The 15,310-nt window shown below is 42.6% G+C and overlaps 1 protein-coding gene across 1 annotated transcript in view; it reads left to right on the forward strand.

Moving 5' to 3' along the window:
• The first annotated feature begins 379 nt into the window (after positions 1–379).
• LOC148823190 (dynein axonemal heavy chain 11) overlaps positions 380–15,310 on the forward strand; it is a 76,320-nt gene continuing 61,389 nt past the window's right edge. Inside the window, exons 1-16 of the mRNA XM_088928892.1 lie at positions 380–607; positions 893–1,036; positions 1,828–2,001; positions 2,306–2,512; positions 3,012–3,111; positions 3,528–3,739; positions 4,290–4,523; positions 4,947–5,114; positions 9,830–9,946; positions 10,953–11,090; positions 11,571–11,678; positions 11,818–11,833; positions 12,140–12,315; positions 13,091–13,195; positions 13,679–14,074; positions 14,443–14,775. Of these exons, the coding sequence (XP_088785018.1) occupies positions 380–607; positions 893–1,036; positions 1,828–2,001; positions 2,306–2,512; positions 3,012–3,111; positions 3,528–3,739; positions 4,290–4,523; positions 4,947–5,114; positions 9,830–9,946; positions 10,953–11,090; positions 11,571–11,678; positions 11,818–11,833; positions 12,140–12,315; positions 13,091–13,195; positions 13,679–14,074; positions 14,443–14,775 (2,856 nt within the window). The remainder of the gene's footprint in view (positions 608–892; positions 1,037–1,827; positions 2,002–2,305; positions 2,513–3,011; positions 3,112–3,527; positions 3,740–4,289; positions 4,524–4,946; positions 5,115–9,829; positions 9,947–10,952; positions 11,091–11,570; positions 11,679–11,817; positions 11,834–12,139; positions 12,316–13,090; positions 13,196–13,678; positions 14,075–14,442; positions 14,776–15,310) is intronic.

A 15,310-nucleotide genomic window follows, 5' to 3' on the forward strand; every position in this document is an offset into this window, starting at 1 on the left:
CAGATCCTTTTCCCTTTCATTAGAGCTCGTACTTGCATCCAGCAGTTCCTGCCCGCTTACCAGTCCCATGGCTTTAACACAGTTGAACGGACCGGCCTGTTACTCCTTTAAGACCTAAAGAACGACGCATAGGCAGATTTCAGCGAACGCATCTATCAGTCGGCTGCACAGATTGCACAGATTCAAGGAGCATAAAAGACGCAGAATTACACACTGTTAACGAAAGTGTGGGTCCGTACCTAACCTGACTGGCCCCGTGTGACTGTAGCTACAGTACACGAGGCACCAGCTCTACCCAGACTCCGAGTCCTTCCCGAAGATTCGCCCATAAAATTGAACTTCGAGTTTTTTAAGTCCCACTACTGCCTAAACTCCAACAATGGCAGACGACGAGGAGGAACAGGTGCCCAGTTTCGCAGAAGATGAAAGGGTGCAATTTGTCGCAAACAAACTCTGCCAGTCACTAAAAGTGAAGTCGGAGAAATGGGACAGATATATAGCCCTGGAGGAGAATCAGACACTTCTCAACGACTTTTTGGAGAGGGACACCAACAGGATGTTGGTATTTTACATCACATCGGCCGGCCTTTTGGCTGCTTCTCGGGAGGTAAATTTAAGATGCTGTAAGGCTGTTGCTGTCTGCCGTTATGTTAACGATAACGGAAATGCGGTTAATGAGTGCTTTCCACTTTACTCAGTTAAATGTCTTACTTTAGCAAACCAGTAAAAATAGACCCTTCACACGACCCTTTACACCGAAATATTTACCCCAGGAATACTTTAACCTTTGTGGCTGGGGTTTTACCTGCGAATTCAGATTACCTAAAATATATTTAGAAGATTCCAACGAAGCGTTTAATGTCAAACTAATGAGCGGTGTGCTTCGGCGTAGGTCTCGGCAGATTGTAAACACAGGGGAGTGTATGTTCTTAAGAAGAGGGCCGGCTGCATTCATTCTGACAATTACAAGACATCGCTGCTGTTCGGGACTGTGTCTCTGTCGCTGCTGGAGCAGGTGTCCAGCACTGTTGAAAAGGTAAGAGCACTTCAGCTGTGTTCCTTCACTCTTCCAGGGGTTATCACCTGTGTGCAAAACTGTGGTGCATGTACTGCAGTTCCCTGAGCCCTCAGCAGGAAAGGCTGGAGCAGTCTGAAGAGGACTCTGTGTGACATCATAAGGGATATTCACTAATACTCCAGTGTCTTGTGGTGCAGTGTATGCATTCTTCCCAGAAGTAAAAGCACTAATACCTTTGGGGGGAAAAAGTGATTCATTAGAGACTGTCTTCCTAGTCCTTGGTGAAGGTACACTGCTGTAAAAAAGGGAACAACAGAAATGGCTCCACTGCTAACAGTGTGCTAGCAGATGTATGGTTCTCTCCAGCACTTTGCTATTCATCTAATCAATCTAGTGAGAGGCAGGATCACAGTGGACCAAAGCCCAGAGGTATTAACACTGAGAGGCAGCATGTGTTGGGAGATCTCCTGCAACTCTCTCTTATCTTTTCCTGGGGAAGTGTTCATAATAGTGTTCTAGATAATATGCAGCTCCTTCAGAAATAACACTTACAAGATACCTCACAAGGACAAAGCTATTTAAACTAGCAGTCCATGAAATGGATCATTACAAAGACAAAGGAACGATACAACATTTGCAGTGCATTCTTAAATTGCTTTCCAATTCTAGCTATCAGCTCAGAAAAAAATAAGAAAGGAAAAAGGTCACGTTTGGGTGTGAAATTCATAGCAGTTCATTGTAACAGTATCAGCGAAGATCTAGCAGTGTTTCGGTAGATTTGTCGTCATTTGTCTCTCTGCCTCCTCTAGATTTTTGTTCCAGTTCTTTCCAACAGAAGAAACCACCAGGGATGGCCTAATTTCACGTCCCAGGACGTCTCTCGCCACGTGGAGAGTCTGAGGAACAGGGTGTCCGTGGTGGAAGGGCAGCGCTCCGGTCGGACCACCCTGCCTATCCCGACTGCGACTGCCAGGATCGGAGGAGCGCAGCCGGACAGCGGCAATGTGTACGACACCACTGGCCTGCACCACGATGCCCATTCCCAGTTGTTTTTTAGTTGCCTGCTTTGCCTTGCTTTGGAAAGACAATAAAATCAAGAAGTTATAACTAAGAAGTGCATCATGAAATAAATACCAAAGCTGCTTGGCTTTGTCTATTATAAACATGTGTTTCTAAATATATATATATAAAGCCTAAAATGAACAGTCCCACATGACGCAGGGGGAAAATTCAATCTATTGATAATATAAAGTTGGGTCTCCAAACTGGTTTTCCTTTACCATTTAGTTTTTGTTCCCCTTCAGGCGAGATTACAGGGACAGGACGGTGATACATGCCACAGAGTCCATGGTGATAAGCTGGGCACACCAGATCAGAGACGTGCTGAAGGAAGACTCTGCCGGGCTTCTCCTGGAGGGGTTCAACCCAGGCCCCAGCGCTGAGCTGGACTTCTGGAGCTCTAGAAGAGAGAATCTGCTGAGTATTCACACGCAGGTGAGTCTCGTCGGGCTCTCCCGCCGCTCCGGAGACGGACAACTCGGAAAGCAGGGAGGGCGGGAGCGAGCGAGTGGGGGAACAGGGACGGTTCCTCTCTGACAAGTAAAAAGAAGAAAAAAACAAAGTTTCGTCCGAGAGGTGCGAGGAGGACAGGGCAGAGATATGAGGTAAAGGGGTGGAGTGGTGAGGATGGAAGAAGGATTTCCATGGAGTGGAGTGTGCAGGAAAGCGCTATATAAGTGTGAGGAGTTATTAATTATTATCATTATTATTATTATTAAGGACCATGTGAGAATGGGTAGGGGGGAAGCGGAAAGGGGCAAAAGAGACAGAATTCACAGTGGCGTCAGGTCCTCACTCAGTCAGAAATAATCGTTGCAGGTCTGTGATTTTACAGTCCAGTTCCAGCTCAGGCTAGTCAGATGAACGACCACCTTCACTACCATGATCTTGCAATTCATGACCATGCTGCCTAGTTACACCCGTTTCATTCCAGCTTCAAAGCCCTGTTGTCCAAAAAATGGGGAAGATTTTGAAAATGACTGACAGCAGCTATTATCCCACATTCAGGACTACTGTTATGGATGTAGCTGATGGTAAGAATTGTTTAGAGGTGCTTACTTTCTTAAATGCAGTTCAGCTTTAACTAAATCAGAAAACCTGTTGTTCGTAAAGCTTGCCTGTTTGTGTAGTTTTCATTTCAGTTTCTTTTTTATTTACTTCTCCGTTTAAGTTCAGTAAAGACATGGACTAAACCAAGCACAGCACTCCTATCACCCCTGATAAAAATAATGAAATAAAAGCTCAGATGTTTTTTGCGGCTCAGCTCTTGTTAAGCAGATGGTGTAAGGTGCCGTCAAGACCCAGAAGCCGAATTGACCAACCAGCCAAATCTGATTTTCTTACCCTATAGCTTGATTGTGCAAACTACAGAAAGCGAACCGTTTTGAGTCATGTTAATGTTGTAATGTCATCAGGACTGTTAAAGGAATTGTTGTGCTGTGCTCCCCAGCTCTGGCAGAGGCCCAGGACGTGGAGCTGCACCTGCAGCCGCTGCACAGGCACCTGGCTCTGCTGCGGGACACGCCGTTCCCTCAGCTCCGGCCTCTCCTCCCCCCTCTCTTTCACACCCTGGGCCTCCTCTGGACCCACTGCAAGTCCTACCGCACCCCCGCGCGGATCGTCGTCCTCCTCCAGGAGTTCTGCAACCTGCTCGTCGAGCAGGTAACGGGCGTTTCTGGCGGGTCTGCGTGCACAGGGCCAGACCAGAAGAAATAATCACAGGTCGCACACAGTACTGGCTGAGGGAGAGTCCGATCATCCTGTGCCACAGCCCTGACACCTGCCAGTAGCTTCTCTGCAAGGAGAAGAAGAACAGTTTTGAAAGGGTTTATCCGATGTGATCGTGTTAAGAACCGTACTCACCCATGAATGCTCCTTATTAATAGCAAATTTAATGACTAACGTTAGAAACACATCAGGGCTGTCTAAGGAGCAGCTTAATTATTGTATTTTGTGATTTATTATATCTTGGAACAATACAAAACATTTTCCTTTCATTTTATTTGCAACACATGGAATGACATACACATTCTTTAAATCCAGTACCTAACTGTACGTTGAACACTTTGCAAAAAACATTTTTTATCTATCTTGATTGTTGGATTAATAATCTGAATTTAAATATGAATGTTTGTATAGCACATTGTGTAAATGAGAAGTCAGTGCAAAACGTGGAGTAAGACAGTCTTACTGCATGGTATTTGTATTCCAGGCTATAGATTACTTGTCACCTGAAGACCTCCTCAAAGGAGAACCAGAGGAAGCACTGGAGCAGGTCCAGGCGTCTCTGAAGGTCTTCAGGTGTTTCAGGGAGACTTTTGTGAGCTGCAGAGAGAAGCTTGCAGGCTTCATCCGCAGTGGAGAAGCGTTCAAGCCCTGGGACTTCCCCTCCCAGATGGTGTTCACGCGATGTGACGGGCTCCTCGCACGTCTTCTGGAAGTGGAGGTAACTGTAGCGCTGGAGTTCTATCGCAGTGCAGGCAGCTCACGCCCAGCAAGGCACAAACTGCCCATGTGGCGTCTTTGAGGAATATTGGTGATGAAGTGACTGGTTTCCTTCTTAATGAAGGATGCTAATCCTAATACTGATAATTAGTTATCCTCACTGAGGATAGCAAATCCTAAGTATTTGCTTATTTAAAAAAAAACCTACATGGAACGCTACTGATAGATTGTTGCTAAATGCAATTTCTAAAACATGCAATCAGCTCTTAACCAGAAATGGTTTTTGCATTTTCATTTACATAAGTGAGAGCAGAAAGCACTTGTACTGTAAAAAAGCAAATCATTTTGTGTTGACACTAGGTACTGTGTGAACTGCACTGCCTGGATGCACGACCTGTTAACAGTGCTGTTTCTGCACTTGTAGGACCTATTACTCATCATGCTGGAGTTCCAGAAGCTGGAGAAGCTGGAGTTTGGAGGAAGCAAAGGGAACGTGTTCAGTGACGGCATTTGTAAGATGCGTGATGAGTTTTTGGAGTCCTGCAAAGTATTTAAGGACGGTGACTACAACCCTCTAGACTATAACAGTCAGGTAATGAGAAATATTTGAAGTTCTGCTATGATTCTATTGGTGGCGCACAGTGTTACATGCAAACATCAGAAAAACAAACTACAAACATGGCGTCAGATGTTGGGAAAATCGATCTTAAAGAATCTACTTTAAAAAAAGTAACACCAAAATCTTCGAGGAAGATTTCCATCATCTGGGAAAGCCATTAAAAAACATATGGAATGTGAAGATATATAGTTAAACATAGAATTTCAATTACGAGATATGTTACCTTTGTATAGTATGCTAAAAAGACCTCATGCACAATATTTCTGGTCTGCAAAAGTTGCAAGAAAGACATAGCAACAGCAGCTCAGCCAGCACTGGGATGGGAGACCTCTATTGAAAACCAGGTTGCTGCTATAAGTGGTGTTGATGGCCCAGGCAGTGGACCTGGCTGGACAGGCTATGTTCTAAAAAGCCTCCTGAATAGCCAGAGCATCAGCTATCTCCACTCAGAATGCAGGACCTTGGAGGTCTTGAGTTAGAATCCGCCCTTCTGTGGTCACAGCCAGAAAGCCATGTGAGTGTAAGCAGGTACAGTGGAAATTGAGTGGGATGGAGATACCTAGGTGAACACCACCTTCACGGTGATTCATAGTGATTCGCCATGCAAGAAGTCCCGATTCAAAAAGTCATACTGCACTGACTTTTAGTGCAGTAAAAGACTGCAGTGTAGAAAGCAGAGTACTGCTGGCCCGGAAACGCAACTGTGAGGGAGTGTGCGTGCCTTTGATCTCCCCTGGCATCTAGTCAGGTGGCAGGTCAGCTGCCAAATCAAACGGGAGGTTCTAGAGAGTAAAAATTCTTGTCAGTCAAATTAATAAAAACACCCTGTCTCTCTAGTGCTTGTGAGTCAGCTGGCTTTCTTTCAGATTGAGCTTCTAGCTATTAAACTGAAGACATGATTTGCTTAATTGAACTATTGTAGTGATTTTACAGTCTTTAAGCACTTTGTGATTTACTGATACCTGTTAAAACCTAGACGACTGCAGCATTGCAAGGTCATGTAGTCATCTAATAAAATTAAATATCTCTCAGTGTTCTCACACATTATTCGGTATGGCTTTTCTCATTTTATGTACATATCTGGTATTCTTAGACTTTTTAATGTGTTTCCTGCAATGTCATGTGTTGTAGTTTAACTGTATTTATACACCACTTCTGTAAATAATAAACTACGATTAACAGAGTGTTCTGATTGAAATCAGCTTCACTACTACGATCAAGCTATAAGATTTTGGAAGCTCAGTAGTGCTGGATGGGGTTTCTGGTGCAGAATGGCCACTGTGTGTCTCCCAGGTGGGGCTGCTGGTGCAGAATGGCTGCTGTGTGTCTCCCAGGTGGGGCTGCTGGTGCAGAGTGGCCCCTGTGTGTCTCCCAGGTGGGGCTGCTGGTGCAGAGTGGCCCCTGTGTGTCTCCCACACAGTCACCGAGGTGAAGTTGAACTTCAGTGATGATGGGAGTGGTGCACCTTCCTTATGCGAGCAGCTCTCGGATATTTTGGGATGAAAGCTACAACTGAAATGCAATTAATTACTTCTCATTATTTAGCTGAAAAATATTCTTTTCCTGTAGGAAAATGTTTTGCAATTAATATTGTGTTATTATTTTTTTATTTTTGAGAATAAACCATAAACCACCATTGGTGGTGGTGGAGGGGATCCCCATTACCTGTAAAGCACTTTGAGTGGAGTGTCCAGAAAAGCGCTATATAAGTGTAAGCAATTATTATTATTATTATTAATGAGACTTTATACAAGATACTTAGTCACAATGCCTTGTTTGTGAGAGCAGAAGCACAGCTACAGTAACTGATCCTGATAGCAATGAAAAATCTGGTTCGTGGCAGACTTTGACCTCATTTTTGTTTGCACAATGACCTAAAGGACCTCTGTTCCACAAACCTGGTGGCCAGGCTTTCTGTACTGTGTCCGATTAATTTTCATGGCTGTTACATGCAGTAATTTCTTCAGTCTGAGAATGCTACATGTTTATATTAGACTCAAAAATAATTCCAGAATTTAGAAAAGAATTTAAATGGTTTAGTAGATAAATGTCTCAACATGAGACTAATCAGTATGATAAAGATTAGGGCTTGTCAAAACTTGCCTAGTGACGTAGATACACACTTGTTTAGTATATGTACATACAGTATATACGTTATGCACTGGCAGTGATGGTTCAAGCTGCACTACATTGTAAAGTTGGCCATGAACCATAGCTTTTCAAACACATACAATTATTTCCTTGACATCACTTAGGCTAGTAAAGGGTTTTACACTGCCATATCATTTGAGCCTTTTTATCTGAATATAAATAAAATAAGGTACCTTTAGTGTATACCAGGGCATTTCTAAGGAAGCGATAGTAAATGCTTTGTGATGGTATAAGAATGGATGTTAACATTTGAAACAGGTGATCAATACATTCATGTGATAAAAAATTGATCTGGGTTGTTTTTACCAAGATGTCTTATAATCCTGGCTTCAGTTAATAAATGAAACTATTTTCTTGTGATTTTTAAGGTTGGATTTTTTTTTTGTTTTCAGCTATATTGCAACACAAAGATGTGTTTAGAGAAGGACTACATTGTAAAGCTGTACAGTACATAATCATTTTATTCATACTGTAGACAAGTACAGTAAGGTCTGTTTAATAAAATCAAATGTTTAATTTCATTAACCACCCGTTACTGCCTTTGTCAACAATCACGGACGTTCCTACAGATGATATCCTTTCTAGTGTTGTGAATCAGGATTGTATAAAATTACTATCTCCTTCAATCAATTAATGTATCTTGCTGCAATTAGCTAATATGTCTAACTAATTTGAAAATGGTTACTTCATTACAGCCAGAATCAGACTTGACGTGACCATGCCAAACAGTTAGTTGTGGTTTGTAATTATTTGACTTTGGTTGTTATGTGACTTTTATTCCAAAATCCCAGTGCCTTGTAAGATTTTATCAGTGGTTTTATTTTCCTTTAGCTAACAGTTGCTGAGAGCTGATTGAGTCACTTGAGCTTGCACACACTGTGAAAAAGACCACTGTGATCTCAGACCAGTCGTGGTTTGCACTGCTGTCAATCAGGGGATTATCCCCTGCTGTAGGCAACTGTGATTAATCCAGTGAGCTGCACAAATTAACAGGACCCTCAGTGTTTCCAGGAAAGAGTAAGTGAGGTGTACTGTTTCTATTAGAGGAGAACTAAAACTGTTCTACACCGAAGTGGTTTAAAGTACCATAGTTAATGAATTTCATTTTTATTTTCCTGTTTTCCAAAAGTGGTGAATTTCTGAAAAGTTTCATGTTGGACAAGGAGGGTCTTGTCCCGCACACACAAGGATGAAGGGTATTCAACCCATTCTCTGTTCTGAGAGTCTCATCCAGCTGTGTTTGAAAGAACATGACTGGGCAGCGTCTTCCAGACCCCACCCTTTGTGTGAAAGAGTGTTTTACAAACACTTCTGTGTAGTTTCTTCTTCTGGTTCGTGTTTCACTGTTGATTCTGAAGGGATCCACTGGGTTGACATTGTCAGTGCTTTGGGGGACCTACTGAATACTAGATTCGGATCCCCTTGTACTCTCTGTTCAAGACTTGTTCTTTGAAGGACATTACTTTGAGCCTGAGAGCATATCTGGTCACTTTGCTTATATATATCGTTCGTGGTTGCTTCTGTTGCTGTTAACAGAACAGAAACACCTCTGTCTTGTTCGGAAGTAGCTTTGACAAGCTCGCTGTTTATCAGCTTATATTTATCGTTGGTGAAGTGATCTCTGCAGTTAACACTTAGCACGTTGACATTAAATGTTATCTGCCAGGTGTTTGACCAGACTTGGGTTTTGTCTAATTTCAGTCTTTAATTTGCTGCTTTTGCAGTATCTTCTGTGAATGTGACTCAGCTAGACCACAATCTATAGATCATTGACATAAATTAGGAGGGCCCTAATACAGATCCCTGTGATACTCCAGTAATTATATCACTCATATGTGTGCATCTACAACTAGAAAAGTATTTTAGAACAATCATTATTAGAAAAATATTTTTGGATGTTCTCCATCCAGAATATTCGTTACCTTGATTGTCTACTGCCTGCAATTTGATTAATGTCTTATGATGAACATTATCAAAATCCTAATGAAAATTTTTATACCATATTGCTTGCTCTTTGTGTATTTTGTGCTGCTGTTGTTTGGTCAAAGAAGACTAACAAGTTACTTTAACAAGACCTACCTTTTCTTAATTATTTTCCAAATCCTCTAGAAACCTATTTCTTTTCAGATGATCGTGTACTGTAGTTCTAATTATCATTTCCATAACTTCACACGTATGAGAAGTCGGACTTATTGGTTTAGAAAAACTTTTTCCAAGCATGGGCAATTTTCCAGTCTGTGGTTTTTACCCTTATCGCAAAACTAAGATCTTTGTGAGTCGATTCCATAGTCGTGATTACTTATTGAGAAGTTTTGTAAAGCAGGACATGATGTCATTACCTGCGATTAAGGTGGAGTTTTGAGAGTTTTATCAAATGTGCTGTGATCTATATTGTACTTTTATAATGGGGTGCTTCACCTTTACTTTAGAAATAGCTGGCTTTGCATAGACTTGTATTTCTGAGACAACCAATCTGCTTTCGTTTTTCTTATTAATGTATTTCTCTGCTGAGTGTTTAATTTTTGTTTATCTTTAAGGAATTCGAACGGCATTATGAAATGTTTAAAAGGAAAGTATTGGATTTTGACAGACGTCTTGCCACCATCCTGTACATGGCATTCAATGACTGCTCCGGTTTGGAATCTGCACTGAAGGTATGCTGTTAGATTCCTTGGCAGAGAGCACATGCTTTCTTGGAGCCCCAGTGCTATCTTTATAGGTCTTTGTCTCTGTTCAAATGAAATACATTAGATGTAATAAGATTCCTAAATAAGCAATAGCTATCACAATCAAGCACTAAATTTGCACACTTGAAGTGTTTTGCAATCAATATGGTTTATGCGTGTTCTAATTTAGAGTTTTTCTGGTCTGCCTTTGTTAAGTCGTACCTGACATAACTTTTGGGAAATCATTGAAATAATCAAGCTACAGAAATAGCTTTATTATTTCAATGATAGCTTTGTTGCACATATTGAGTGGGTTAAGTGCTGGCATTTATTTGGTGGGACTACGATAATGCTCTCCTGAGAAAATAAGTCAATAAGACCACGAAGAGCAAGAATGAAACTGGCTTGTTTGTTCCTAAAGCCACATTGTAATCCCAAAACAGCATGCAGTCAGCTTGGGAGGGATTCTGTGGGGAAAGGAATTGATTTTTTTGGAATTGCTTGTGAGAGACTGCTGAAATAAAAACATTCTTACTGACTGTGTTCGCCGTCTTTTCATAGCAAAGACCCTAGTGGGCCAAGTACAAGTTCTGGGTTTTCAAGAAAGATCTGCAGAGCTTTGTGGCTGGATTCCTGTCATCTTGATTCTGCCTCTCTTTGTGTCTGTATTTGACACATAAATGTGTGTGTTAGTTTGAAAGTTAATCTTTCTTTTCTCTTTGAATTTTTTAATAAAATTGTGCAGTTAAAATTTAATTTACTACATTGTCAGTTTCGGCTTCATACGTATGACTTGTGAAATATAATTACTGAAATATCTATTTCATATCTGAATTTGTTGAAATATGTTACATTTTTATGTTAAAATTTATCAGAACAACTTCTAAAGTTATGGTGTTTCATATAATATTTAAAAGAAATGTGAAGAGTGAAAGTAAAGCTTACACAGAGCTCATGTCATTAAATCCTGGTTTAAAAATCTGATGTGATACAGCTGCTTATTGTATTCGGATGCTTCCTGGAAAGACCTGCTGTCAAGGAGATTTTTAGTTCCAGTTTTCCAAAGGTGCTGCAGCTCTTCAACCAGGAGTTGGAAAGGTGTAAACAGCTGTATGACTCCAACATTAAACAGGTATTTGGATTTTAAGAACTTCAGAATAGTTACAGATGAGAAGAAGCCTGTTGGTCCTTTCTCATTAGTTTGGGAGTTAGTAACTTATTAATTCCAGGATCTCATCAGCCTTTTTTTTTAAAGAATCCTGGATATTGCCTGCAAGAACATGGCTGGGTAGCGGGTTCCAGACTCCCACTATCCTACAAGCACACAAGTCATATTTACAACACTGCCTAGGTTATTTATGGAGATCTTTCAATTGCACACAAAGTTTGCTGAACCTCGTACCCTGAAATACTCAGATTAGTTATGATAATAGCAACCATATGATCTAGATGTGTTGATTGGCCTTTTTATTAGTAACTTTTCTTATGTTATGATGTAAAAATGCAGAACCAAAATTTGCTTATGTTTTATAGGTGAATCTGAAAATGAAATTCCATTTTGTATGTGCTAATTAATAAGGTCTCACAGAGGCTTGTGTTGTTTTAGGTGCAGAACTGTAAGAACATGGTAAACAAGAATATGCCTTTAACAGCAGGATCCCTCAAGTGGGCAAATGAGCTCAAGGAAAGAATTCAGTCCCCTTGGAAAAACCTAAAGCTTGTCTACAACCTGTAAGTGCTTTCTGCCTCTGTGTTCTGTGATGTTTTACGCTACAATCCTCTACAAATAATAAAGCTAATGATTGTGCAGTTTAGGAATATAGCTGCTATCCCCACTCCTATACTTAGGGATACAGCAGCACTTGAGTTTAGATTGTAGCAGAAACGGAAGGTGATGACAGCCTGTGGTGGGAGTATACAGTTCACAGACTTGGACATGCGTTTGGGCAAAAAGTTGCAAAAACGCACCATGAGGCAGAGGTGAATCAGGAAACAAGAGGGGCATCACAGGCACCCTGGCGTGCAGCTGGTCCTGATTCTTCGTCACTCCGGTGATGTTCAGATTGGTGAACTCCTACCGATGAGCAGGTCGTCGCTGGGGGTTTGGTTGGCCAGCGGTTGCTCATGAACAAGCCCATCGTTGTCATTCCCAATGTTGCTAAAGCTCCGGAGCTCCAGAAGCAGAGCTGGTCTGTCGGAAGCTCGTGGAGATGCTGTCCTTGCTGGGCCGGTACGAGGAGCAGGTGTACTCGGACTGGGCGGCAGGGGTGGAGGGAGTTTGCCAGTTCAACCTGGATCGGCCTCTCATTAAGCGCGATTCCCTCAGTGGCCTCATCTCTGTGAATTTTGACCCTCAGGTAACGCGAACATCATCCTTGTATCATTTAATACCTGTTGAATTGGGAAGTGAATTACACCGCGGGCTTTCATTTAGCGTTCATATATGTTCATAATATTCAATAATTTTCAAACAGGAACGAGGCAGACACACGTATATACTTGTAAATGCACACATGGCGTGCAGAACCATGCCAATTCTAAGGAACAGACCAGAAAAGAGAGACGTGGTTTGATGGCCTGTCTTTCAGAATAAAGGAACGGGTAAAGGTTTATTCCATGCTGAAAGGAAAAGAAAAGAGACATGACGTTTCAGCTGTGGAGCCTTCTTCAGCCTTCCTCAGAACTGAAGAAAGCTCCACAGCTGAACCATTGTGTCTTCTCCTTTCAGCATGAAATTAACCTTTACCTGTTCCTTTGCAGCCTACGCATGCTGATGCAGCCGCCTACTTGAACTTATTCAGGATAGAGGTTGATAATAACTATCATGATGGAGGTAGTAACTACAACACTGATATCTGTTGTCTGTCTGAGATGTCTGAGCAATTCATTGGTCTGTTAATCAGCAGCCGTATTCCTCAGTTTGGAAAGTCAATCAGATAGATGTGCAGTAGGTAAGCCAGTGAATATTCTATCAATATGTTTGCTTGTGTTCTTCTGTATGTCATAGGCACAGACTTATGTATTCTTTGCAAGATGAAAATAATGATGTGGAATCAGCTGGTTGGTGGTGGCATTGATATCTGCTGGTGAGGCTTTGTTGTAGTTTTGAAAACTGTCTTTCTACTCTTGCAGCTGGTGGCTGTTCTTAGAGAAGTGAAATATCTCCAAATGCTAAACCAGACCAATATTCCCGAGGCTGCACTGGTGATGTATGAAAAGAAAGAAATGTTTATTAAGGTACGTAGTTTAGCATATCTGAAATTCTTCATTGTATGTACTGCAAACAGGTTACAAATTGAAGCATTTGATCACAAGGTCCAGAAAGTGTTCCTAGAGTTTTTTCTGTAACTCAAAGCAAATGTCTTACTGTTACAGGTAGTGGATGTGTATTATTTGCTGTTATTATTCCATTCCTGAAATAATAAATAGAGAAGAGTGAAGGCAGACCATGTGACAACATGTCCTTAAAGATCTTTTGATTTTAATTTTGGACCCTAAGTTATGTTCCCAGGACGTGTATTCCCTTCTGCCCAGAGCACAATCTACAGCTGGACAGCGTTTGCTCACACATTTCTCCAGCCCTTCTTCTACCGAGCTGTAGCGTTTCCTGATTCTTGTTCGATCTCCTCTCAGCTGCTGCGCCAACACAATTCAGGGTGAAAGTGACCTTTGACCTCTGTACGTACCCATCCCCCCTGTTGCCCTCTTTTCTCCTCGCAGTATGTGGGGGGCCTGGAGCTGCTGGTGCAGGAGTACAACAAGCTCAAGCAGTCTGTCCTGGAGGTGGAGCTCCCCCTGGTCAGGCAGGAGGTGATGGCCATTGACGGGCGTCTGCGCGCCGCCGAGGAGACCCTGAGGTGGACGCAGCAGGGCTGCTGGGAGCGGGTCAGCGCGGTGAAGGACGCGGTGTGCGAGCTGGGGCGCCGTGTCCAGGCAGCGAAGGGCAACGTGGGGGGGCTCCAGACCCTCGCAAAGGGCTGGAGCGGGCAGGCCCTGTTCTGCAGAAGAGACCGCAAGGCGGACGCCCTGCTCTGCCTGGAGGACAGGGCCGACAGGGTGGCGAAGAGCTGCGGCTCTGTGCGGCGGGACGGCGAGCGGATCCACAGGCTCGTGGAGGTGAGCGAGAGCGCGCCCGCGCGAGGGAGGCTGTCGCCATGGGCGCTGACACAGGTCATCTTGAGTTATCTGCTCATCGAATCACAGTTTTCAGCATGAACAGGGTATATGTGTAGAAGGAATGCCAGGCTGGCTCATTTTCATTAATACTAAAATCATAAATCGGAGTTTTTCATGCTGAACCCCTTAGGTAGTGTTTCAGTAATACAATCAGGTTATCTTTTTCTTGCTTAGAAATGGTGGTCATTTTTCACTAGCTCATTGTACAGCCTGTTGCTGTATGACCTGTGTACAGTGTTTGCGGTTTAGAAGATCTGTCTTTAACCCCCTCCCCCCCCGGTTTTATCCCTACTGCTTGCCGGCACCAGGAGAACCGCGGCCTTTTCCATGCGGATCCGTCCTCTGGCGCGTGGAAGGTGTACCTGGAGTACGTGGATGAGATGGTGGTCGATGGGCTCTTCTGCTGCATCAGGCGCTCTCTGGATTTCTTCATTGAGAACACGGAGAGCGCCTTCAGGCCGGCGCCTCTGTTTGAAGCACAGATGGTTCTCAGAGCCCCAGAAATCACCTTCCAGCCCTCTCTGGACAAAGATGCTGCAGATGGCTTCTATGATCTAGTGGACGAGCTGCTGAGTGATGTTTTTAAGGTGTCAGCGCAGGTGAAGAGAGTCGCTGGGCACTTGGGCATGGAAGACTACCAGGTAAAGTTTCCAGGGAATTCATGGTCATGTTGTAGGAAAGCAGGAGATTTGCTCGTACAGTTTCAGCCTTTATTGAGCTCAATACTTTTAGCAATGCATCCTTGAGTTGACCCCGCAGAACAGCCAGACTGCTCTGTTTTATACAAAACGGCTTCGTGTAGTATGCGACAGAGGTTGTTTCTCACTTTAGATAGGTTTCACCCTGTTATTTGAAGTTGATCGCCTCTTAACCCTTTGTAGGAGGAATTTAGTTGCTGCAGTTGTTAATACAAATTAGTTCTAGTTTGTTGTAACGTACTTTGTGGTACAGGCAGCACAAAGGTATATTAACAGATTTCAGCTGTTGCTCTAATACTCTCCACAGTGTAATGAAGCAGTAATATTGTAACCTTCAATATGTGCAAGATGTGTATATATAGTATGTCCTACTTCACTCCTATCTGGGATATTCCATGTTTTATTAAATATAAAACAATTATTTTCGATATTTTTTCACCGCATAGTACTAGAATGAACATAGTTTGACATCCTGTAC

Source organism: Atractosteus spatula, chromosome 12 (genome assembly GCF_055471065.1).
Source record: "Atractosteus spatula isolate fAtrSpa1 chromosome 12, fAtrSpa1.hap1, whole genome shotgun sequence".
Taxonomy (NCBI): Eukaryota; Metazoa; Chordata; class Actinopteri; order Semionotiformes; family Lepisosteidae; genus Atractosteus; species Atractosteus spatula.